The sequence below is a fragment of the Candoia aspera genome, chromosome 3, assembly GCF_035149785.1.
Source record: "Candoia aspera isolate rCanAsp1 chromosome 3, rCanAsp1.hap2, whole genome shotgun sequence".
NCBI lineage: Eukaryota > Metazoa > Chordata > Lepidosauria > Squamata > Boidae > Candoia > Candoia aspera.
In genome coordinates, this window is record NC_086155.1 from 4,767,134 (window position 1) to 4,793,088 (window position 25,955).

The window sequence follows — 25,955 nt, forward strand, 5'->3', positions numbered from 1 at the left end:
GTCAACTGAATGCTGCTTCGTTTCATTCTGCACTGCTATCAACGCACTAAACAGCGTCTGTCGGTGGAAACCGTTTTATTTCTCCATTAATTTCCTGATTTGCGTATTAATCTTCTCCTAGTGTTGTTCCTTTTTAAACTGTGCTTTCCTTATGGGTTGAAAAATATGCTAGTGATTTAATTATTTAACCCATTGTCATTTCATCCCGTATTTATTTCGAAAACGTTCACACCCCTGGCTCTGTTCACGTTATCTTCCACGGTGGCATGTGACAATGCATGAAGCTTCACTGCATTCTAAATTTCATCATAAAATTACTTTGTGGGTTTATGAGTGTTACCTTCGATGGTATACATTTTTAGTACTGTCATGGAATTCCAGTTCCTCTTACTTGCAGTCTGCATCCACTGATGGTGCTAGCCCGAATTGCTGTTAGCACAAAATAGTTTAGCACTATGACAGACGTTGGGAGTGATCGGAAATATAACAGACTCCCTTTTGTTCTGTCCTTAGGAGAATCTTGCTTCCAGAACTGCGAAGGCTTTGCTCCAGGATCCCGCATCTAGGATCTGTTTTGCCTTGTTTCACAAGGACAGATTTGTTTCAGTAAGTGAAAGTTCTTTATCTTTTTCAGGGCTTGCAAATAGCTCTCAGGCAGATGATACGGCAGCAAGAGAATGCATGACTTGATTCTTGAAATGCATCTGGTTGGGAGTCTGCAGCATCGCTTTGTGGGCGATGTTAGAAACAAAGGGTCAGAATATTTTCTAGGTATCATCTGTTGCCAAGACTGCCTCTTTAAACGAAGGAAGAAAAGCAGCTTAAAGGCCTGAACGAAAATGCACAGAACTCCGGATTGCAAAGACAAATAACTATTACTTATTTAACAAGTATTGACACAATTGTTCCTGGCTGATATATTTGCACTGCAGTGGTCTGATCCTGGTGAGGAAGCTAACAACCAATCAGTGGCCTGGTACTATAAAGTAAATATCTCATGTGGGAGTTAGTATGTTATGCTGAAGGAGAGTCTGTAATCAAAAAGACTGCCTAATGGTTGTATTGGTTAGTTTAAAAAAAAAAAAAAAGATGATCCATGTATGGACATTGTAGGAGGAGAGCCATGTTAGTCTGTGGTAGTCAGAACAGTCTGGTAGCATCTTTTCAAGCTAATAAATTCTCTTCACTTCTTGCTCGCCTCTGATGAAGTGATCTGAAGCTCACAAAGTTACGGCTTTTAATAACATTCACTAGACTTAAAAAGGTGCTACCAGAGTCCTTCCATACATAAAGCTTGAAACGCGCAAAATTGCAAAGTGCTATTCTTAATTAGAATAAGGCAGATGAATCTGCATAAATATTGGCAATATTGGCAGTATAGTTTTCAGTCATATTATTAAAGGATAGTATCTAAAAAAAAATCCATGTATATCGTTCTGTTTTTCTGCTCCAGTGTGTCAACTGAAAGATGAGGCAGTCCTTATTTTGTTTAACTCTGTAGGTTGCCCCAAATTCAAAATCTCAGGGAAGGAAATGTATTTCTACTGCCCTAAAGATATCAGCCATAACAGAGCAGTAGCGATGGCTGAAAAAAATCACTTCAAAAACCTATATTAGATAGTTAGATTTTAAAAGTTAAAAATAACAAAAGAGTGAAAAAGAATGTGGTTGCTGATGCAATCTCTATGGAATGTATATTCTGCTTATTTGCAGAATCTAGAAGGGAGTTTTTGTTTTTCCTAGTATTTGAAGTATTAATGGTTTAACCATCCAATAAAACATAATGGTTAGATTTGTAGGGTAGGGAAAACTAAATGCATTACCAGCTTTAAAAATGAATACTGGACTGTTCATGCTATTAATTAATTGCACAAAGGAAGGGTGGCATTGTAGACTGAAAAGTCAGTATTAAGGTGACATGGACAAGATTGACTAAGCAATCTACCATGTTTCATCTTAACTATATTTGCTTTCTTCTAAATGATTTGGTCTTTTGCCTGTTTATCTCTAAGACATGCTCAAGTGAGGGACCGTGAGGTGATAATATTTTCTGTGTGTTCTTCTAAACATGGTTTTGCCAACATTTTTTGAGCCATTGGATATATTGGGAATTTGGAAAACATGTTACTTACAAAACAGTTGTTGTTGTGGGGGTGACCATTCACACCCAGATGCAAACAGGTTCAGCTCTGTTGGATGGAGGTTCACCTGAGAATCCACCCAAGCTGTTGGCTAGATTGGGAGGTTGAAGAAACATCTAGAAAGAAGCAGTCGGAAACAACTTCCTCAGTGCCCTTAGGAAGAGTGCAAGGGTGTAATAACTGGGGATTAAGCTCACTTTGAGTGCATTGTTACCTCTTTCAAACTCAGAGCATATTCTGCACCACACTGTTACCCTCCCATGATGCCTTCAGCTCCATCTCAGTTTGATTTTGTCATTTTTTTTCTGGGCAAATAGGCACGCTTCCAAGTAGAACACCATGTTGCAGCCCCCATCCCCGCAATTTTCAAAAGAAAAACAGTCTAAAAATAAAAATTCAGGTGGGGCAGAGATCCAGATGGACATGAAGGGAGCTTCTGCTTGAAGAATGGCACCTGTGGGAACCACATTGGGGATTTCAGACCTGAATTAAGCATGTTATGCTATCATTTAAACATTGGATAAATGCCATGAAAAGCATGGATGTGATGAAGCAAGGTTAGGGCTTTTGTTGAATCATACTGGTTTGTAGACAGGCTGTTTAATCTAGGAGATTATATTTCTTTGTAATCTTTGGGCACCAGCACTTTCAGGGAATTCTCTTTGGCTAGAACCCATAACAGATGGAGGATGAGTGTGCAGCATGCCACCCGAATTTAAGGTACAGAATGTTAGTCCTGCCTAAAAATTCCAAGCTCATTTGTTGCCTCGCATATAAAATCAGGGCACGTAAATTTACTCATTAGCCACCTCCCCCCCAAAAGCAGGAATCTGATGGAACCATTCCCAACTAAAAAAATATTATGAAAGGCAAAAGCTTTTGTGAGCTGCAGCTCAGATGCATGGAAAGGCTAGACTGATAGAGGATTTAAATTGAGAAGTGGGGGAGGGGAGGGAGGGGAAGACAGGTTGGATATGCAAATGCAGGTTACATGTGAGACAGAGTGCCTTACCCATTAACAAATGCAATGTGTTAAAAACTTTTGAGATAGCAGGAAATATTTTGCTGTATGTGGGTTCAACAATCACCCCGTCTGACACTGACATTACAATAAAGGTACCCAGTTTAAATCCAACACCAGTCCAGCCACTCCATGCATCTGAGGAAGGCAGTTGCATCACATGAAAGCTGGTGCCTTTTAATAAAACTTACTAGTTAGAAAAAGTGCTACCAGTCTTCTGAGTTTTGGCTACCCTAGACTACCCTAGACACTTCTTGGCATTTCATTTCATTTCATTTTGGTGAGCATTTTTGCCTTCAGGTTAGAGTAACCCTGCTTCTAACTTCTTTGAGAATGTCATCCTGGAAATCCAGAAGCAGAATGAAAGTGGAATGATGTGTAGTGGGAGAGAAGGAAAAGACAGTGGAAAAATAATAGCTTCAGCTTTCTCCCTGGGTCCTATCCAAAGCTTGGCTACTGGAAATTACTTTGCAAGTAATAGCTGAGACCCATGATCCCAGTCGTGGTCTGCGGTCAAATACGTAGCTCTGATGATACCATGATGAACTCTTGTCAAAAAAGAACCCCTGAAAGCTCTGAATGTTCCCATTCTGATTTTCAGAAACTCCTGTTTCCATTTATGAAGCTTTGACTTGACAGATCTGGATGTCTTTGTGCAGTGTTATGTTCTTCTCTCTCTTTTTTTAAAAAAAGAATTGTATTAAGTTTCAAGACAAAGATAAAAGCTGCGAAAAAACAAAAAACTGCAAAAAAGCAAAAAAAAAAGAACTAAAAAGGTGTGAAAGCACAAGATAATTTTTTTTTTTTGAAATGACAGAAGTGACTTCCGACTTTCAACAGCAAGGACATACAAGAATTTCCATAATCAATCGCTTACTCTGTATTAAACCAAAACCACATTATTTCTATAAATCATTCCACTTTAGCACATTATAAAAATCGTTAAGTACAGTTACTCCCCCCTTATATTAAAATAAAGAAGAAAAATCATACCAACTTCCTGAATGTTTTCCCCCCGCAAAAGGTAACATTTAATTATTCCCTTCCTACTACTATTCTCTACATTTCTGCCTACTATAATACAAATCAGTTATGTTATTCTCAAGGATACCAGACTAACAGTAGACATTTCAGTCGTTTTCTCTTTGCAGCTGTTGACGTATAGCAAGTTAAGCCTTGTGGGGCCTGGTCTATACATTGCACTAAGTCATGGTTGGTCTTAACCATGGTTCATCAAGTTCAGGCATTGCACCAAATCAAATCATGACTTAGTATAATGCACGGACCCAGTCGCTGAATCTGTCACAGTAGATAAGATTTAGAGGACTGTGTATGATCACCTCTTTGTACGAACGCTGGGAAATCAAACAAGGCACCCCTGAGTGTTATTGTTGGCATTCTGGGTTTTCTTTCCATATGTAGGCCCCTTTCTCAGCCTTCCGATGCACCTTTAACATTAAAAGATCAGTCACCACAATAGCAGCTAGAGACGACAGTGAAGAGGAAAAAAATCAAGATCAAACATACTGCATTTAACCCAGTATATCCCGGTCACATGATGTTTGTCTTGTATCTGTGCCACTTCCTTTTTAATCTGTTTTCAGGTTGTTAAACCAACCTTGCTCCTGGCTTGTGGAGTTTTTATTCCCCCTTGTGGTGAGAGAGTGGTCTATCTGGTTTTAGTTTCAAGAGGTAATAGCTATCTCATATTTGACTTAGGCTGTATTTGGAAGCAAAGGGGAAGCGAATTTGCTTTGGGGTGAATAGGGTGGTGACAAGGCCTGTTTTAGCAGGGTAAGTTGCTGGTTTGAGAAATATGGTCAGAGATACTTTGAATATCACTTTCAACTACTTCCTTTATCCACAAATGGGCTGTGTGTACATAATGCAGCTGATAGTCATCTCTCTGTTGCATTCTTGATGTTCTCTGAGCTTGTTTGTTTTCCTAGAAGTGTTTCTTTACCAGGTTAGGGTAAGTGCAGCAAAGAGTAGAGTTTGCTGGTTATATATGCCTGGCCAGTCTTGGTTGGAGTGTGGTGTCATTCTTCCTTGATGTTCCTTAATTAGGGGATGGTTTCTTCCTTGAATGCCAGAAGAAGGCATGGGGAACTGCTTCTGTATCATGCCAGGAAAATTGCATGAATGCATCTTTTAAGAGTCGAGCATTGTCAAGGCCATGGTTTTTCCCCAGTTGTAACATGGATGTGAATGCTGGAATGTCAGAAAGGCTGAAGAAAGCAAAAATGAGACCTTTGAATTGTGGTGCTAGAGAAAATGGTTGACCACAGGAATAATGTATCATTTAATACAGGATGAGGTAAAACCAAGCTGCTTGTTGGAAGCCCTAAGAAAGAAAATAAAGGTTAATATTTTGGCCAGATAGTGGGAAGACAAGTGTCACTGGAGAATAAGTTAATAGAAAATACCAGTGATACAACAGGAGCGTACAAGAAGTCAAAGAAGCAGTTACTGACAAACAGTCCTGGCAAAGTGATGTCCGTTGGGTTGTGAAGAGTTAGAAGTGACAATGATTGAACAAGAAGAATTATTCAACACATGCTTTCTAATATCCATTTTTGAACAAAAGATATTTTGCTCAAAATCAGTTACTGGTTTATATGTTACTTGAAAGGCCTGTGGTAAAAATCTCAATTAGATATATGGTTGAGTGACATTTAACATAAATCTGTGTAATATGTAATATTTTCTTACAGGGAAGGACATGTGGAAGGTGAAAGGTCCCCTGTGCGAGCACCGAGTCATGTCTGACCCTTTGGGGGAATGCCGCTTTCGCGACGTTTTCTTGGCAGACTATAGAGCGGGGTGGTTTGCCATTGCCTTCCCCAGTTGTCACCTTCCCCAGCAAGCTTAGTACTCATTTTACCGACCTTGGAAGGATGGAAGGCTGAGTTGACCTGAGCCGGCCACCCGAGAATCCAGCTTCCGCTGGGATAGAACCCAGGTTGTGGGGAGAGTTTTGGTTGCAATTCTGCCGCCCACCCCTCTGCACCCCACGAGGCTCTAGGGAAGGACATGACTTCAGCTTATTTTACTGCTGAATTCTTACGTGGTTTTCTCCACTCACGTTCAACTTTTATATAGTTTTGATTGATTGATTGATTTGTCAAATTTCTCTGCCACCCATCTCGTGTACAATGACTCTTTCATATAGTTTAAGCCCATTGTTTATGTTATCTTCCTTGAAGATTGTTGATATATGCTTCCCTCTCTTTGAAATATGATCTTATTACTAAGGAAGACGTATCTGTTACTCTAGTATTTTCTTCCAGAATCACTCACAGCTTCTATTTATTTTTATTTATTTGTTATTCAAATTTTGTTACCTCCCATCTCCCCCAAAAGAGGGACTCTTTTACAAAGCTTAGTTGTCTTGATGATCACTGGGTGAGCATTTTGGTTTCTATAAAGTTGTCTCCTTTATGCCAAATTTGGAATTTGGGGAATGTGACAGTCAAGTCAGCACTGTCCTGTCACAGATTTGTTTTCCACTAAGTGGAAATCCTGAATAAATTCTACAGATTAACCACTTCCCATTATGCCATCTTCTTCTATCAGGATCCTCTCCATTATGGACATTAAGCTGCCACCTCTGGTTCTTCTCTCTTTTCCCTGCTTGGTTTTGTGTTTTATTTCTTTGGTTCGTCCTTCTGGAATAAAATTCTTGTATCAGTAAGTTTCTTCCATTGCATAACCACCTTTTCTTGTGCTTCTTTCATTGTCTGGCATTTGTCTTACAGAAGATTGGCTTCCCAGATAATTTGTTAGCCTGCAGTCTAGCCTACCGTGTTGTTTTTTCTGGTGGCCTCTCATCCAAGTCCTTGTCCTGCTCGCTTTGCAGCCCAGAGAAGGTCATTCTGGTGCCGCTTGCTGAGACTTAAACTTTCAGGCACTGCCTTATGTATTATTTTCCTTGCCTATCACTTGTTTCTAGTTAAAGCAATGGTGTTCCCCGTAGTAACATATGGCTGCGAGAGCTGGACCATAAGGAAGGCTGAGAGAAGGAAGATCGATGCTTTTGAACTGTGGTGTTGGAGGAAAATTCTGAGAGTGCCTTGGACTGCCAGAAGATCAAACCAGTCCATACTCCAGGAAATCAAGCCAGACTGCTCACTTGAGGGAATGATATTAAAGGCAAAACTGAAATACTTTGGCCACACAATGAGAAGACAGGACACCCTGGAGAAGATGTTGATGCTAGGAAGAGTGGAGGGCAAAAGGAAGAGGGGCCGACCAAGGGCAAGATGGATGGATGATATTCTAGAGGTGACGGACTCATCCCTGAGGGAGCTGGGGGTGTTGACGACCGACAGGAAGCTCTGGCGTGGGCTAGTCCAGGAAGTCACGAAGAGTCGGAAGCGACTAAACGAATAAACAACAACAAAATCACTTGTTTCAGCCTTTGAGACACTGCTTCTCTCTTTTATGCCCTCTGATGTCCACTGTTGCCCAGCAACAATGCAGATGCTGAGCTTCTCTTCATCTTGTTCTTTCCTCACCTCTTCTTCGTCTGTCTTTATCCTTGGGGACTTCAACAGTTATGCTGATGAATATTTCACTGTTTCCTCTGCCTCAAGTTCATCTCTTTTCATCCCCATCGGTATTTCAGCCAGGCTGACCTGTTGCTCTGTCTCTGCTTCTCTCCTCTGACTAAAGCAATTCCCCACTCAGTGGTGAACCCATATTACCAACTGTCGGAAAAATTAACAGATCTTACGATCATGAAGTTACCACTCCACTTCCATGCAACCAGTTTCCCATGACTCCAAAAAGTTTGCAAAATTTCTCTCAATAGCTATGGTTCATAGAAATTGTTTGGTGCCTTCTTTACACTATTAACTGTTTCAGGCCTATCTTGTAACATATAGATATGGGTGGGGTGGAGTTGGATATATGCATGAATGCAGAATTTGATGTATTGTTATGATTGGTCTTGAACCACAAACAAACAAACTGAACTGAACTACTTTCCTTTCATCAAGGTAAATAAAACTGGGGAAATGCTCAAGTCTGTTTCCTCTCTTCTATCTATAGTCAGGCCCCTCTAAGTAATGATCTTCTCTCTTCCTTGTTCTATCTGGCACAAAACACATTCTTGGTAGTAACTTATCACTTAATATTAGCTCTACCTGCATTGTAAACATATCAACTTCTCTGTTGCCCTAAGAATGCAGAATTCGATGTATTGTTGTGATTGGTCTTGAACCACAAACAAACAAACTGAACTGAATTACTTTCTACCTGAGAGCTAGAAACGTGTCTTCTAAAAAATATTGCTGTCCCTCTGCTTAACATATGCAAATCATGCTTTTTCAGGAACCTTTTAAAATACATGCAGCTTTACATATAATAATACAAATATTAGTGATACATTTGTCAGTGCAACAAAAAGAATGGATCTTTAAACTTCAAATGGTTTTGAATAAACATTAAGATGTTGTTAATGTTACATTAACAAGGTGTTGGATCATTGCAGAGTTTGACTCTTGGGACTTGAGACAAAGCTCTTTTAAGTAACGCCACCTTCTTCTCCACATGCCTTGCACATAGTTGCCCAGAAATACATGGGTGGGAGATCCCAGGAAATTCCAGGGCTGTAGATTAGAGTGGGAAGATGAAACATCATCCTGGAAGAAGGCGGGCTTCTGCTGTACTGTTGCCAAGAAAACTGGCTCAACAAAATGCAGATTGATTTTTAAGTGAAAATTAGTGTTAAAAAGAGCTTTCTTCCATGTTGGGCATGTCCTTTGCCTCATATTTTAACTGGATTGAGAAAAGGACTTGCAAGAAGCTTTCTGCTACCTTTGGTCTCACATGTCCTTAAAAGGCATATTTTGAGTTTTCTTTATGTAGGTTGATGCTGCCTTACCTAGAATTGGAGCATCATCTGCTTATTTGTCTCTGGGTTATCAGGTGCCCAATCATTTTTGAAGAACCAATTTTGAAAATCAGTTGAGAAAACTGTTGTTCTTTGTCTCTTTAGCTATTGTTGTCTTGGAAGGAGACCCTCCCCCCCTCCCCGCACAGAAGACACAGAGTTAAGCTGGCTGAGATCCGAGGGCTTTAAAAATACTTTTTCCATCAGCCTGTTTAATCTAGCATAGCTAGCTGCAATGACCTAATCCAAAAATAGCTGGCAGTGTGTCTTCTCTCAGAGCATTTGCTGCTAAATAATGACAGATGGTGATCTAGCTTGGTTAGAAACAGAAACTGTGTAGTGTGGAACTTTAAACATTTGGACAGAAGGGAGAATCAAGTTCAAGGTCTTTCTTCAATTGAAGTTAATTATATGCTCACGCGCTACACATACCAGCAACCAGCAGCAAGGTGGGTGGACTCAGTTACAGCGGTGATGGGTATCCTGAAAGACCAGGTTAGAAGGACCTGAAAGACCAGCTTAGGGACAGATTGTCATGGAGAAAATCTATCTGTGTGGTCGTTAAGCATTAACAATGACTTAATGGTACATAATCAGTGTATATAAGTTGAATTTGACATGGCAGGTGTGTTTTTCTCAGCCACCCCCTTTTCACATCCTGATTTTAATCTTTGAATTTCCGTGAGGTTAGAGGAGTGGTCTCTCCTTTACTATGTGCTACTTTTTGATTGGACCCTATTTAAAAGTTACATAAAATGTTTAAATAAAAACACAATTCAAATGCATTTGGGACCTAAAATACAAGCAGGACACTTTGGAAAAAAATACTGTCTTACTCCTTGTTCAGTTGTTGGTTCACTCTTCATAAAAGGGTTAGCCTGAACAAAAGGACAGCTTCCAAGAATTTTGAGGTCCTGCTTTTGTTTATTTAAAGAGGCATAAATTTGGCACCATCTTACGTAGCTTGGTTTGCTGTGAAATTGATATAAGCTTTTGAGTTTGGAAATCTAGACGAACTATGATTAGCTTTGAGTTAATTGATACTTGTCAGTTTACATCATAGTTTATGAAGCTGACTTGCTTCAGGTAACTTCAGATCTGATGGTCACAACACTTGGCTACAGTTTAGATTCAGATGACGCCCTACTACTGAAATGGAAGTGGAACCTTCTAATTTTTTGGTGACCATTCTGGAGAAGGGGTAGGGAAGAGAGATCAGTGAAGACTCACTGGTGTTTGTTCTCCATCTGCTAAAATGTGCTGCATCTGATATCTGATAATTTCAATACCTACAAAGATCAGATTCTTGCAGGCAGTGGTACTCCCTGGGACATACTATGGAAGCAAAAGTTGGACTTTGAAGAAGCTGGATAGAAAGATATTGGCGCTTCTGAATTTTGGTGTTTGAGAAGACTCCTGAGAATACCATGGACAACCAAGAAAAAAACAAATAGATCCTAGAACAAATCAATTCAGAGTTCTTACTTAAGGCACAATGACCAGGCTATAATGCTGGGAGAGTTGGAAGGAAAGAGAAGAAGAAAATGACCAGCAACAAGGCGGATGGACTCAATTGCAGTGGTTATGGATGCACCATTGGAAGATCTGAAAGACTAGGATGGGGACACATCCTCCCAGAGAAAATCTATGTGGTCACTAAGAGTCAATGCTGACTTGATGGTACATAATAATCTGACAGGAGAAGCATGTTGCAGGTCGCATCTGTTAAGGAGTGTCATCTGACAGGTCCCAGGAAGAGAGCCTTCTCCACCATAGCAACCATCTTTTGGAACATCATCCCCCTGGAGATTAGATTGGCCCCAACTTTACTGGCCTTTCAAAAAGCCCTCAAGACATGGCTTTGCCATTGGGCTTGGGGATCCAGTTGTGATGTGATATGGAGCCTATTCAGTAGTTACACTGAATGATTTTAATGTTTTGGGTAAACTGGCTTTTTGACGTGTTACATTTTTAAGATGGCTTTTAAGATGGTTTTATATGTTTTGTTTTTGTTATATTTTGTTGGGGGGTTGTTGATATTTGTTCATGGTTGTGAGCAGCGCAGTCTCACATACTTGAGATGGGCAGCTATACAAATTGAATAAATAAATATATTCTTTTTTTAAAAAAAACTTTCAATATTAGCCCTTCAGTTTTAGAGAACTGTACAGCTGAAGTTGGAAAACCCCATGCCCAGAGGGAAACGGTGAAAAGAAGTTCCCCTCTACAAAGCTGTTCCTAGGTTTCTCATTATTTTTGAGTTGTGGGGAATCCTCTGATGATCGGTACAATAATGCAGTGCTGGACTGTTGGGCTTGAAGGTGTGAGATACATAGTGAACTCTCCCCATTATCTGTTACCCAGTCTGATGATGTCCCTGCATCACTTGGAGACACACACTGCTACGCAGCTGTCTAGGAGAAGCAGGAGTGTTGAACAGCTTTTGCAAAGTCTAAGCTTAATTTTAGGCCAGAGAAACTCGGTACTTCCTCCCATTTGAAGCAACTTCTCTTTCTTGACATCATGAATAATATTTGAGAGCTTAACTATGTCCTTTAACTACGTAGATCAAGAAAGCTTAAAAATTGGATGTCTGTTTTGGCTGTCATTTAATGTAGGCATCTGGAATGATTCTTAAAATGCAGTGTAAGGTACTCAGCACATGGTTGGGAGGCTTTTCAGGTTTGTGTTCAGCAGGAACTTGGCTTGCTCTGAAGGTTTGTATTCTAGATTTTAAGCAATTGCCTTGTAACATTACTCTGGATTCAGAGTTACTTCTTGCTAGGACATTATTCTGCGAACTAAAATTGAACTGTCCCTTCCTTGGCTATGTAGGAACCAAATAGGAAAAGAAATGCTGAGTCTGGAAAACAAATGTTAACCCTTAATGCTGTTTGAAGGAAAAAGAAACCTTGATTAACCCAGAGCATCATTTTGATTTTGTGTTATAGAAAATTGTGGACCTTTTGCCTTTGCCACGTGGCATGCAAGCCTGGCTAACTCACACTCTGCAGTGCAGTTAACGGCAGGGCTGGGGGGGAGGGGGGAGCTTAAAATGAAGGAAATGGGGTGACTTGCAGATGTGGAAGGACTTTTGTCAAGACGAGCTTTAGCAGTTGAGATGCTTGTTGAAAATGTAGTCTTAAGATAAAGAGTGATGGGTGGAAGAGGAGGAGGAGGAGGAGGCGGCGGCCATGAGTCATTTGGACAGATGTTGACCCTCATAGTACAGAGAGCTGCAGTGGAAAAGCCACAGGTCTAAGCGGAGAGGCAAATACTTCATGGAAAATGCAGTGAATGGAAGGAATTCAGTACTGGGCACTAAGAGGTAATGGTTGTCAGGCTGGCTGGGGAATTCTGGGAGTTGAAGTCCACACATCTTCAAGTTGCCAAGGTCGAGAAACACTGCTCTAAACACTAGCATAGCCACCATTGAGACAGGTAAATTTATTTATTTTATTTATTTATTTTTCAGATTTTGCCAGTGCCCATCTCCCCCATTCCTTGCTTATGATTTGAGCCACCTGGAGGAGGAGGAGGAGGAGGAATGGAAGGCAGAAAACAAGGGTTACCCCACCAAAAAAATAACTCCTCCAGTGGGCTTGGTCCAGAAATTCAGGGGGTCTTTGCAGTAGGAACAGTGCACTTGACCTCTCTTCGTCAAGCACACAAAAACTAGTCAACACTTTTGCAGGAGCCTGTCTTGTGCTTATTCACAAAGCTTGGAGATGGACTTGTTGCTGAGGGCAATTGGTAGGCAGTCAAGGCCAGAAATGCCTTCCATGGTGAGGGACGCGTGTGTGTGTGTGTGTGTGTCTTGATCACGCTGTCAAAAGGTTTGAAAATGGGAAGTTGCTGTTGCAAGAAGTTTGTGAATGGTTTGGGGACACCTTGGCTGCCATCCAGCGTCCAAGCTGGTTGGTCTAGAACAGGACAGAGCAGCCTTTAGTGGTCGAGCATTGCACTTTAGTATTATTGAGGAGCAACCAAAGATCGCAGTGACATTTCTGAAGTGGGATGAGCTGGTATTTCCAAGTGGGGCTGGGTCAGTGGGCGGGCATCAGTCCTTTTGGTTTCTCAATGCGATAAGTCTAAAAAGACGACTCACATGGCTTTTTCTTCTTTCCCTCCATGGGGAAAACAGGAAATTGTCACCTCTGTTTCTCAACAATTTTTCACCAGAAGGGAGTGATGTGAGCTATGAGGAAGGGACCCTCAGGGTTGCCCTCTGTGTTCCCTGTTATTGTGGCTTGCTGAGCAGGCCAGGTTGTCTTCACGGAAATCATTGGGTTGTCCCTGGGGGAAGAAACACCAGACCTTTGTGCTCCAGTGATGATGGGGTCTTCTGCGCTTTTCCGAGCAGCCCATTTTGGCCATAGCTGGCTGCTAGAAAAATATGTGATGTATGACATGGTGGCTTTCAAAGTTTTCCTTCCCCTGCCTGTCACCTTTTCTTTCTGCATAAGAGTCTTTCAGGCTGAAAATTGGGGTATAAATGCTTTGAACTCAAAATAAATAAATGTTGCTGGTGCAAACTAGCTGAGTGTATATGGGAAACCTTGATGAGAAGTCAGTGGCTAGAAGTGAACAAATGGATTGTAACAAATTCACATTTATCGAGGTCACAGAAATAACGTTCATCATTTAAGACTGTGCTTTAAAAAATTTCCTGTGAAAAAAGGGATGAGTGCTTAAGATTAAGCGTATCAATTTCATGATGTAGAAGCATGTCCTTCCTTCATGCAGCTATAGTCAGAATACATGGGATCGATCCTGTCCCTGTTCTGATGGGGTTGGTCAGGCGGTAAGAAGATCCTGGGTGACTTCCAAATGAACTTCATGGCTGCACAGGGTTGGGAGGTCTGGCCATTCTTAATCCAAATTCAGCACTGCATATTGCAGAATGCTAGTTTTATGGAGATTGGATACCAATTTTATGTAACGTTTTGAATATTTTTCTCCATGCCAGGGTAGCTCAGGATGGGAGACCAGAGGCAGCGTTCGTTATCCACGTCTGGAGAGTCCCTATATCAGGTTCTAGGGCTGGACAAGAATGCCACGTCAGATGATATTAAGAAATCATACAGGTAAGGGGATGGACCCTGGGGGAGCTGGGGGTGTTGACGACAGACAGGAAGCTCTGGCGCGGGCTGGTCCATGAAGTCATGAAGAGTCGGAAGCGACTGGACGAATAAACAACAACACTCTGTTTGTGAGAAAGTGCAAAAGCTGGCTTGCAGCTAAACCTCAAAAAAACCAAGATTATGGCAACCAGCTTGATTGATAAATGGCAAATAGAGGGAGAAAACGTAGAAGCAGTGAAAGACTTTGTATTCCTAGGTGTGAAGATTACTGCAGATGCTGACTGCAGTCAGGAAATCAGAAGACACTTAATCCTTGGGAGAAGAGCAATGACCAATCTCGATAAAATAGTTAAGAGCAGAGACATCACACTGACAACAAAGGTCCGCATAGTTAAAGCAATGGTGTTCCCCATAGTAACATATGGCTGCGAGAGCTGGACCATAAGGAAGGCTGAGAGAAGGAAGATTGATGCTTTTGAACTGTGGTGTTGGAGGAAAATTCTGAGAGTGCCTTGGACTGCCAGAAGATCAAACCAGTCCATCCTCCAGGAAATAAAGCCAGACTGCTCACTTGAGGGAATGACATTAAAGGCAAAACTGAAATACTTTGGCCACATAAGGAGAAGACAGGACACCCTGGAGAAGGTGCTGATGCTAGGGAGAGTGGAGGGCAAAAGGAAGAGGGGCTGACCAAGGGCAAGGTGGATGGATGATATTCTAGCGGTGACAGACTCGTCCCTGGGGGAGCTGGGGGTGTTGACGACCGACAGGAAGCTCTGGCGTGGGCTGGTCCATGAAGTCACGAAGAGTTGGAAGCGACTGAACGAATAAACAACAACAACAGAAAGGGGATGGAACCACATTCTGAAGATAGTGTTGATTTAAAATGCATTTTAAACCTTTGCGTATCTCCTCAAGTTTTAAACATCCCAAAGTGGTGCACAAGTATGTTGGTTACAAATGTTTATTGGTACAACCAGCTCAACTCACGATTTCTCATCTCTGAATTTCTAGAACTTGGTGTGATGATAGCTGATGAATGGACCAGTAAATGCGCTGAGCAGCTGTTTCTCACTGGGAACATGTGGCAGTTGGAATCCCACCCCGCCCCCCAACTTTACTTGGGTTAGGGATTCCACAAAAAATAGATCAACTGTGATTTCCCAAAGTCTTTGCAACTTTAACTGAAGATTTCACTTACCTTAGTTTAAAATGAGCTTTTGCTGTAAAACAAGTTGTTTAATGGGGGTGTGGAACACTTGAAATCTGAAGCAAAAAAGGTGCTTTGGAGTAGTTCTGCCCCTCCCCCCATAAGTGGCATATTTTTCTGGACTCACAGCTGTGCTTGAGGTAAAGAGGTACCAAGAGCCCCAGAATGGAAAATGCTGGTCTAGAGCAAAAAGAAAAAGCCAAATCTGCTTGGATTTCCTCCCCCTAATATCAGTTTAAGCATACGTGCAAAAAACGAATTAAAAAACAGAACCAAACAATTCCAAATCTAGGGATGTGTTTTGAGCACAAGGGCTGGTCTGCATTTTTATTGTTTCCATGCCAAAATTTATCCTGATTACTTCAACTTTTTTTCATTTCAGTCATATAATTAGGGGATTGGGTCACTTTTTTCTTCGGCTGTTTCTAATCAGTGTGAAACATACGTTTGCAGCATCTCTCCTAGAAATGTACCAGATATTTCCAGATCTGTCTCTAACTCTGATCGAGAATAAAGTATTTTTTAAAAGCTGGATGGGGATCATCTATTGTTCGAGGATGCTGACCCATTGGTGACAAATGTTATTTTAAAGTTTGGATTTGAAATGTTAGACAGTTTGTGTTGGAGACTGGATCATCCCCCTGCAGTTATGAGCCTTTTGGGCCACTAGAGTGAATGGGAAAAGTCTTCACGTTTGTTTCTTATCTGGACTGTTGTTGGTTAAATGTCTCTCTGCGTTCAAGAGAGAACTTCCTGGTTCATTCTATCTATCTTGTGCTTCTGTTCAAGGTGCAGCTTAGGCAGAAATTAGTCTTTCCTATCCTACATATTTCTTAATAAATTATCTTTTACTTCAAATACAATGAACGGCGTTCATTTATGGCTGGGGTAAGCCCATTCTTTGCATCCATGAACAGCTTTTCTTTTTAATGGCACCTTCTGCTACTTAATTACTTGCTGTTCTTCTGGCATTCTGCATATGCTCAGGAGCACATCCTCCAACGAGGGCTCCTCCCCCAGTATTTCAGTCAGGTGTTAGAGGATATGTAAGAGAGAAGGTTAAAACAGATTGATTCTCTTGGGTCTGGAAGGCTCCCCATCAGTTGATACCAATTTATTTTCTTTCCTGGTTCATCTTAGAAAGATCACGTAGGTAAGGATTTGAAATGTTTACAAAAGGGGTGAACTGTATTAATAGCACTTGGAATCCAAAGCAGAAAAGGTGCTTTGGAGTGGGGATGGGTGTTTGTGCCCCACCTGTCAGCACCTCCTAAAAGAAGCTGCATCTTTTCCTGGATTCACAGCTGTGTTTAAGGTAAGGGGGTGTTGACAGCATACCTATGCTACTCCAAAACCTTGTTGTGCCTGTTGGTGCCTCCTTAAGTTGATACGGAGTTGGGCACCGCCACAGTTGAATAAAAATAAAACAATGTGGCTCTTTATAGTGTTTGTAATCTGCTTTCTTTCCACTAAAACACTAGATTTTGGAGAAATGAATTATATGCTTATGAATACCTTCTTTCAGAGTTTTATAATTCATTTTTTTCTTAGATTCACACAGCAGATGTATTCCTTGAGGGAAATGTCCCCTCAGCTATCTGATCAGCTTAGGATTTGTTGAGCAAAATGCCAATGGTATGAAATTTTCTCTTAAGAAGGGGTGAAACTTGACAATTGGTTAGGAATATGCCAGTTTAACATTTACCTGTCTTCTTAACAGAAGGCCCTATTTGCTATAAAACTTTTGGTTGTATCTTGAGATGACTTTGAGCCAATCACCAGGTTTTAGTTACTTCAGTTTTTTCAGAATTCAGCAGATCAGGGCTCTGGTTCATAAAATGCCACCTAATGTATGTAGAACAATAGCTTAAAATTGTAATCTACATCTGTCTTGTTGATTCTTCACATTTTAAATTCCCGTAACTCATCAGTGAGTCTTTTCTTGGCTCAGTGTGTCTTATCTGTAGATTTAAGTTCAGCCTGTTTGCCACACTTAAGTTTTATATATCCTTTGAACAATAAGCTTTTGGTGATTTTTTTACAACCTTGGATTGGGAAATTGAATTTCAAAAGTGCGAAGCCTTTAGTGGGTGTTCACTGGATGTGCAACTGATGAACAGCAGTGAACTGAATTGCACACTAGAGGTCAGCAGAAACATTTTCATGAAAATCTGTCTATCTCCCTTTTGGTCCATGGGAAAAAATAAAATACAAGTAGACCTTGTTTAGCAACCATTCACAGTTACAGCAGTGATGAGAAAGTAACTCTACAACCACTCACATTTATGACCTTTGCAGGTTTGTAAAGCAAAAGAAAGCTGAAGTAAGATCAGTTGAGGTTTCACTTAGTGACTGCTTCACTTAACAACTGAGTTGCCAGTCCCAATTGTGGTCACTAAATGAAAACTGCCTGTATCCCAGTGGAGTAATGCCTTGATTGCCAATACCCACTGAGGGCCAAAGAGTGCGAGTTTCTAAGTTCTCCCAAACCTCTGTCAGTCTAGGTAGTATGAAAACCAGGAGATGGGGGAGGAAAAGTCCATAAATCAAGGCAGACCCAACACAACACGACATAAATAGATAAATAAATAAATAAATTTCATGTATTTATTTAGATTTTTAAAACTGCCCAATAGCCAAAACTCTGCGGTTTACAATAAAACACACAGGAAAGAATTGAATCAAATATATAGACTAGACTAGACTAGACTAGAAAATGCAAAATAAAAACACCATATAAACTAGGCATTTGCAAGGCAATCATTCAAAACTAAAATAATATGAATCAACTAAAATAATGTGAATTAAAATGCTATTCAAAGCCGGTTAAAAAGCCTGGGAAAATAGAATAAGCAAAATAATATGAATTAAAATGCAATTCAAAACCAGTTAAAAAGCATGGGAAAATGGAAAGGTTTTCACCTGGCACTCTCATGATGCTAAAGTGGGTGTCAGTCAAGCCTCTGGGGAGGGAATTCCAAAAATGGGGGACCGCCACAGAAAAAGCTTCCTCCTCTGTATAGACCCCCCTCACCTGCTCTGGTGGGGGACATGAAGGAAGGCCTCATTAGATTATCTGAAGGTCCAGGCAGGGATGTAGAAGACAGCGTGCTCCTTAAAGTAACCTGGTCCTAAGCTGTTTAGGACTTTAAATGTCAAAACCAGCCCTTCACTCTTTTTTTTAAAGTAAAAGTTGTTAACCCAAAAAGATGCTACCAGACTCTTCCTGATTTGTGAACACTGTAGGCCAGTGTTACTCGACCTTAGCACGCAGGGTGGGGAATTCTTTGAGTCGAAGTCCACACTTCTTAAAGTTGCTAAGGTTGAGCAACCCTGCTGTAGACTGACACAGCTATCTTCTTGCACTGAGAAACACCAAGTTCTTCCTTCCTATGTGTGAAGTCTGTGTTTGACCGCCCCTACCATTTTGTGTTTGATATGCATGTGTGTGTATATAAGAGAGAGCTGTTGCTTCATTTTTCTCAGAATTCTAGGTGTTGAAAGAGTAACTCCCGCGTGACTGCTCCAGCAGCTGTATTTAATGCTTTGTTAGGCACTTCTTTTCTAAACACGGTTTACTTCTTTCATAGGAAACTTGCATTAAAATATCACCCCGATAAGAATCCAGATAACCCAGAAGCTGCAGATAAATTTAAAGAGATTAACAATGCACATGCAATATTGACTGATGCTACAAAAAGAAATATTTATGATAAGTATGGCTCTTTGGGCCTGTATGTAGCAGAGCAGTTTGGAGAGGAGAATGTGAACACATACTTCGTGTTATCCAGCTGGTGGGCCAAGGTACGTACCAAGTGGATTCTGTTCTGAAACTAGTTTTTTCTTAAAGCAGCATGTCTGTCTCATTCGTTTCAATGATTGAAGAGCCTTTTTTATATGGAAGAAAGCCATGAAGATAAGTATTTAGGCTTCCATCTTGCTACCACAAACCAGCTTCCTTGGCCTCTATATCCTGTCCCACCTCCCCCTCTATAAATTTAATAGCTACTGAGGGTTGTAAAAATGCTAACTGCAGTGTGATTAAAGAAAGGTTTAATCACATATGATTTGTGTGTCGGTTAATTTTCCTATGGATAATAAAGATTTCCAAAGCAAGAAGCAGACTTGCATTCTTTAAAGCGTGCATAAATGTCATAGGAGATCATATTTTTCTAGATGCACACCCCCACCCCCCCCAGAGAAGAAAAAAGAAGCTGTAGCAGAGGACAGTGAGTTGCCATTTATAGTTTTACAAGGCTGTGCCTTAAAAAATCTTTTTTTTTTAAGTCTGGCATTTGCACTGATGTTTTCAAAAGTCTATCATAATCATGATTTAAGTTTTCTGAAATGGATTCATTTTCATCTTTCACAGTAAGATACGAATTTGAGGTCAAAAAGACATTTCACTGTCAGGAATGTTTCATGAGCAATATCTTTCCTATACAATTTCCTAAAAATCCTAGATTGCTTTTGGGGGGGCTTCTTAAAGCTTAAACAAGATCTGACTCAATTAAATCTAGTAGGCAAAAAGGTTTGGTGGTTTCTTAGCTTTAAAACTCAAGAGAGTCATATGATGACACCCACTTTTAAGCCTCTTATACGTTTCCCGTTTTGATGAGTCAGCCACAGTGATCCATCCCTTTTCAACTTTCTCCTGGATTCTCTGCCTTGAGAGAAGCATTTGAGCTCAATCCATCAGAGAGCTGGGTCATACCTGGTCACTAAGCCACTGTTTCGTATAAAACGGGGGCAAATGTGTTGTGCTTAGGGGTGCAGTTTTAGGTATATTAGATCAGATGTATATTTTGGTAATACAATGAGAGGCAGAATGGCCGAAAGGTTGATCAAGAGTGCTAGTGATAGGTTTAGAAATATTTTAAATGTGTCAATGCTTTTTATTCATTTATTTACCCCAATCCATTGTGACTCTGGCCAGCGTTCCACAAAGCAAGATAAACCAACAAGAAGCACACAATATTGTTAATGTATGAATGGCATTAATACAATAACAATAGGAGTGGTCACCTACAATCATTCAGACCCACAGGCATGTTGGGATTACGACGGTCTTGACAGACTTATGATAGGGGAGGCGGGATGGGCCCAAATGTACCTTTAGGGCAAGTGTGTGCCAAAACAGACGTAGTTTTCCAGCCCCATACAGTAAGGCATGGTCGAAGAAGCAAGAATCACACAGGTTTTGATAAGGAGTTTCAGTGCAAGAATTAGGGATAAGATACAGAACCTTGGAAACTGTGGTAGGACCTCCAGCCCTTTTTTATAAGGGAGTTCATTAAGGTGGTGTCTGAACATTTTTAATCTCTTTTTCCCTGGAGACGAAACTTCTGTTTATGAGATACGCCGGTTATGTCTGTCTAGCGTTCCTCTCGTTTCTTTCTCAGCTTGCTTACAAGTTCTCATAGGGCTGTCACTGAAAAGGCCTGTGGTCTGGCCCATACCCCAGGTCCAGTATTTCTTGAGGGTGGGGAGACCCTCGGCAGGCCCTCCCTTGGTATTCAGGCTGGACAGGCAGAGCTGGTTTTAGCAAGGTGATTTCCGATCTATCCCAGTGCTAAATTGCAGAGAGCCTTCTAGGTGATAACCAGCAATGGATCTGGAGGTCTGTCGGTGGGCTGGGTTAGCAACCACAAGATGACCATGGTTCTGCAATGCCAGGTCTCCTCAACCTGCAACCCGGCCACCACGTTTTGTAGCCGTCTGCTGCTTCCGAGTTGTCTTCTAAGGCTGCCCTGTTGTAGAGTTGGCTGTTTAGTTAACTAGCTGAACGCCTTTGGGTCAGCGTACAACATGCAGGACTCTAGAGGTTGCTGAAGGGTTATCTTGCAGCAGCACAGCCAAGGCGGAAGATCACCCCCCATGAGCAGTCGCCAGCTCTTAGGACACGCAACCAGCAGTTTTTCAGAAGTAGACCTTTCCACCGCTCACAGCTCAACACACAAGCTCTTGGTCGCTCTCTTCCTCTAGCTTGACCTCCCCAGGCGAGCTCCCGCTCCATGTGGAAGGTGGACATTTCTCTTCTCCCCTATCCAGGCCCTGTTTGTCTTCTGCGGGCTCATAACTGGGTGCTACTGTTGTTGCTGTCTCTGCTGTTGCTGTAACTGCTGCTGTGGAAAATGTAAACCGAGGCCCCCCGAAGGAGATGAGCCGGAATATTATGTCTCTCCAGAAGACTTGGAGGCCCAAGTACAGTCAGACGAGAGGGGTAAGCGATGGTCGCTCCAGTTGAACCACCAGAAACACGTCCAGGGATCGGAAAAGGGGGAAGAGCCGATGTGATGTGGCTTGAGGTGCAACATATAGACCGTTTTGTACAGTGCAGTGATTAAATTCTGTAGTACATTTAATTAGCAGTAGGTGCCCCACCACCTTGCAAGTTATCATAAGGAAGATGGGGGCCGCAGTGGCATGCGTGCGATGCTAATTAAAAACAGCTGGAGCTTTGATCGCATTGTTGCAGCCGCCATCTTACCTTTTTTTTTACCGTTCTCTGTGGACGCCTCTGGTTCTCGCCTCCCAACGGACACCCAAGGAATGATTTTTTTTAAATGTAAAATTGTAGGAAAAGTACTAAACCCCAAGTTTGAGAGGGGAGGGATTCTTGCAGAGATTGCCACTTCACAAAAATCCGTTTCAGACGTCACCTTGGCTCCCCTCTCTGTCCGCACGCATCGCCATTGGTGTGTTGCGACAGCCTCAAGGCAGAAGAAAGTGGGAGAGCTCTTTCAAGGAATGGTTTCCCTGCTTCTTACTGGTAAATGGCGTATCACCATTCTTATTCCCCCTCCCATCCCAGTTTAAATCCCCCATGGGTCCAGCCCCTCTGGTGAAGGGAGCCACAGCTCATGAAAGGTTTTGTCGTTTTAATAAAATATGTTAGTTGGAAAAGGTGCTAGCAGACCCCTCCTGGTTTTTAGCTTTCAGAAAGTTGCTCTTTATTTTTCAGAGAACTCCGACGCCCCAATTGTGATCCAGCCAGCCTCGGCCACAGAGACGACTCAGCTCACGGCAGATTCTCACCCCAGCTACCACACCGATGGATTCAACTAAGTTAAGGAAGCACTTATTAGCCCGAATGGATAAGAATAAATAATATATGGCCAATCCAGCACTAGAATCATGGACATTAGGAATAGATTATGGGGAAGGGAGGTGTTTGCCATGTTAACTGGGCAGCTTCCAACCTGCTGAGAATATTTTGTAATCCCCTCTTCATCTTTTGTCACCTTCAGTGTCGTATCTCGATGAGACATGGAAGTACTGTAGCATGCCGAATTTAAATCCGTTTAGCTTTAGTCTTCTTTTTTGTTGTTTCTGTTCTGTTTTTAAAGAAAGAATAGCATGTGTGAAGTTTACATTATAAACGTTTTTGTGTTGTAAATGTACTAAGGAGTTTATCATGACGAGTGTGACGGATACATTCTGCATTTTAAGCAGTAATACCAGTGAGAAATGATGAGCATTTTTCAAAGAGAACTTAAATTTATCAAAGCCACCATACTTCCATACAGTTGAGCTACAAGCACCCTTCTGCTAGTTTGCTCCACTTGAGAGCTGCGGAGATTTTTGATTTCCCCCACCTGCCCTTTTGTACCTGACCTCTGCCTCAATAAGTTTATTTTGAAAAATGCTGATGTTGTGAGGGAGGGAGGTTTTTTTAGGAAAAGAATGCTGTTTTCTGGAAATTTTGTTTCTGTTTCTTCTCCAAAGCCATCCGGCGCTTCATAGGCATCTTGCCCAACCTGATGTTCTCCCCAGTGGTGGGGAGTTGTGACACACTGCGCATGGAGGGGATGACGTTTGGGAAGATTGCTTTGTCATTCTTGTATGGGAGAGGGCCAAAATAGTGGTTTTACTACAAAACCAGAAGCTACTTGAATCATCTCTTGGCATTTAAAGTAAAATGCACATTATTCTTGTTTAAATACAAGCATTCCCCAAACTATTTATAGTTAAACTTTGCCATTTTTTTTTACAAATGTTGTGTTCTCACTGTCCAACTTGAGCGAAGTGTTAGCGAATAGTCGAGAGCAACTTTTAGATTTCTGTTTGAATATACATTGGGCTGATAGTGTTTTCAAATTACTCTTTTTTTAAAAAAAAATCTGGGTCCACTTTATAAATTACGTCTTCTAGTTGTATACTTAGGTTTATTTTTAACTTAATTTTTTTTAAAAATCTCTAGAATCTAGCTCATGGTCCCTTAAACTGGTACCAATCAGTAGATGCTGGAGGTGCAACCCTCAGCATTCACCAGCCAGTGTGGTCAGTTCCTGCCTGGGAACATCCCGCAGTGATGTCAAGCCTGCCATGATGACGTCACTCCATCGATGTAATTTGAGCCAGTCGCTCATAATGTGCATGAAAGCATCATGGTATCTACATTGTGCCACTGATACGTGATGTGGCAGTCATGGCATCATGGGGGTGATGCAAACGGCATAATTCATGTCCTTTGCACCATGACAGACTTACGCATGAGATGTCACTTGCCTTGCCTCCCCCCCCCCCCCCCCCGCATCCTCAGTGTTCATGGCTGGGAATTTTGGGATTTGCAGCACCAACACCTCTGGAGGCCACTGGGTGAACAAATAATGAACTGGCAGGTCACAATCCTGATTAGAACTAGAATTAGCTGCAGTTCCTCCTTTTCCAACCTGCAGTGCAGGAATCCAACTGAAATTAATTACAGTTGGGCAGGCAGAGCATGAGTGGGATCTGAGGTGGCCAGATCAACCCTGAATCCATCCCTGGATTCATCTGGCTGGTTGATTTCTTTCTCTGCCTCAGTCCTTCCTTTATAAAATGGGAGCGATAAGTCCATACTTAACTGTGCAGTACTTTACATATTTGAAGCAGTATGTGATAGAGTTGTATGTCTATATGGCTATTAAAAAAAAAAACCACTTGCTTTTCCATGTATCTGTCTAGAGAAACGCTTGGCAGACAGTGTTTTCTTCCAGACCAGTTCTCTGATCAGCTCTAGATCAGTTTTAGATCTGTTCTCTCCTGTTCTAGATCAGCCCGGCTGGGCTCTTCCCACCCTTCTAAGGAACTTTTGCTCTGTGTTGCGTGGGGGAATCCACCAGGAATGGAAACTGTGCGTGCATCAAGGCAGTGGGCGGTTCAGGGTTTCCTCAGACGTCCGATGCTGCTTCAGTCTCGCTAGGGAATATGCTAGGTTTGTTAATAAATAATAGTCAAGGCATCGGTCAGAGCCTTTTTTTTAAGCTGCTCCTTCCTTGATCATGGATCCCCCACCATCACTTCCCCACCCTCTTTGTCTCCCAACCTCTTTCTCACTTTGAACTCTCTGAGGCTGGGCTGTACACCCACAGCATCCCCAGGACCTGCAACAGACGGTGGTTGTGCCATTTGCATCAAGTGCGTGAGGATGTCACGGCACGTGTGATATTGTCGTAACTTCTACTGGGTGTTCAAACACTTTCACTCTAGGAGTACTTTTGGGCTGTTCTGCAGGTTTTCTATTTTAAGGTGGTTGCTTTTTTAAAAAACACGCAGCAGTTCCGTCTCTCATAATACTTGAAATAGTAGGTCAGTCCTGTCCGTTTGGTGTTCCGCTGTCTGCGTGTGTGAATTTTCCCTTCCCTTGATTCCGCAGCTTCTTTTTAAATGCTTCTGTGTGGCTTCCTCTCCCCCTACCAGACCTAGAAATAACTGAATTTTTAACCATTTGAAGGATGGTGTTCAAACCCACCCATTTTTGAAACTGCAAGTTGGATATTGCCCTGCTAGCTCAATTATACTCTGAATTCACTTGCAGAATTCGAAGCTTCACCTGTCGGTTTGCCAAAACAAGTCTGTCATGCAGAGCAAATGCTTAACTCCAATTAATAATGGAGTTCATTGATTTACTTGTATATATGGATTTCCAAAGCGTCATCTTGTTTAACATAATCTGAAATGAAAAGAATGGGTTAGTAGTAAAATGTATATACAGTGGCAGAGTCCACTAATTATTAGGTGTGATATCAGTTGTGTTCCTCTTGCTAAGGTTTACTCTTGATTTTCTAAGGCAAAAATTGATCATTTGGCTTGAGGCCAGAAGAAAATTTGGACTCTAGATTGTAACTTTTCGCCTCCCCCCCCCCCCAAAACCACAAACCCTCAAGCATGAAACTTGCTTATTACTTCATTTTTGTCAGTTTTGTACATTAGCTTTGTTGTGCACTGCTAGTCTGTAATTCCAATTCACAGGAACTGGAATTCCAAATCACTGGAAACAAGCTGCTGTTATCTCTAAATTGGCTGACAAAATTGTTATTGTTTTAATACATTTTGCAAGAACTTGCTCCTTCCCTTGTGAGTCGTGCCTCCTATGTCTTAGTTTGTGTAATTCCAAGGGCATCCATGGGGGAGGAGGTGCCAAAAACGTCAAGATGGTGTCCTCAGCCTTGCAGTTCAACTCTTACACATGCTGTGCATCTGACACACATTCAACGGACAGGGCTTTGATTGCAGGATCGTGACCATCTTGACTTTTGACCCTCTCCCCATGGATGCCCTTGGTGTAATTACTTAAGGTGTGTCAGAAATAGTTTAAACAGGTAATTGGCTTAGACCA

The 25,955-nt window shown here is 41.6% G+C and overlaps 1 protein-coding gene across 1 annotated transcript; it reads left to right on the forward strand.

The window, feature by feature from the left end:
• The first annotated feature begins 440 nt into the window (after window positions 1-440).
• DNAJC5 (DnaJ heat shock protein family (Hsp40) member C5) lies at window positions 441-25,479 on the forward strand. The gene is made up of 5 exons (XM_063296882.1): window positions 441-606; window positions 14,028-14,145; window positions 18,943-19,156; window positions 21,404-21,575; window positions 22,317-25,479. The coding sequence occupies exons 2-5, from the start codon at window positions 14,039-14,041 to the stop codon at window positions 22,418-22,420; spliced, it is 597 nt and encodes a 198-aa protein (XP_063152952.1). The 5' UTR covers window positions 441-606; window positions 14,028-14,038; the 3' UTR covers window positions 22,421-25,479.
• Window positions 25,480-25,955: the final 476 nt, after the last annotated feature.

Bases quoted from the DNA above. Each gene is read 5' to 3' on its own strand.
- DNAJC5 (XM_063296882.1), top strand. From the start codon at position 14,039: ATGGGAGACCAGAGGCAGCGTTCGTTATCCACGTCTGGAGAGTCCCTA. The intron at 14,146-18,942 runs GTAAGGGGATGG...CTTCTTTCATAG, and splicing joins GATATTAAGAAATCATACAG to GAAACTTGCATTAAAATATC. The intron at 21,576-22,316 runs GTAAGCGATGGT...TTTATTTTTCAG, and splicing joins AGTACAGTCAGACGAGAGGG to AGAACTCCGACGCCCCAATT.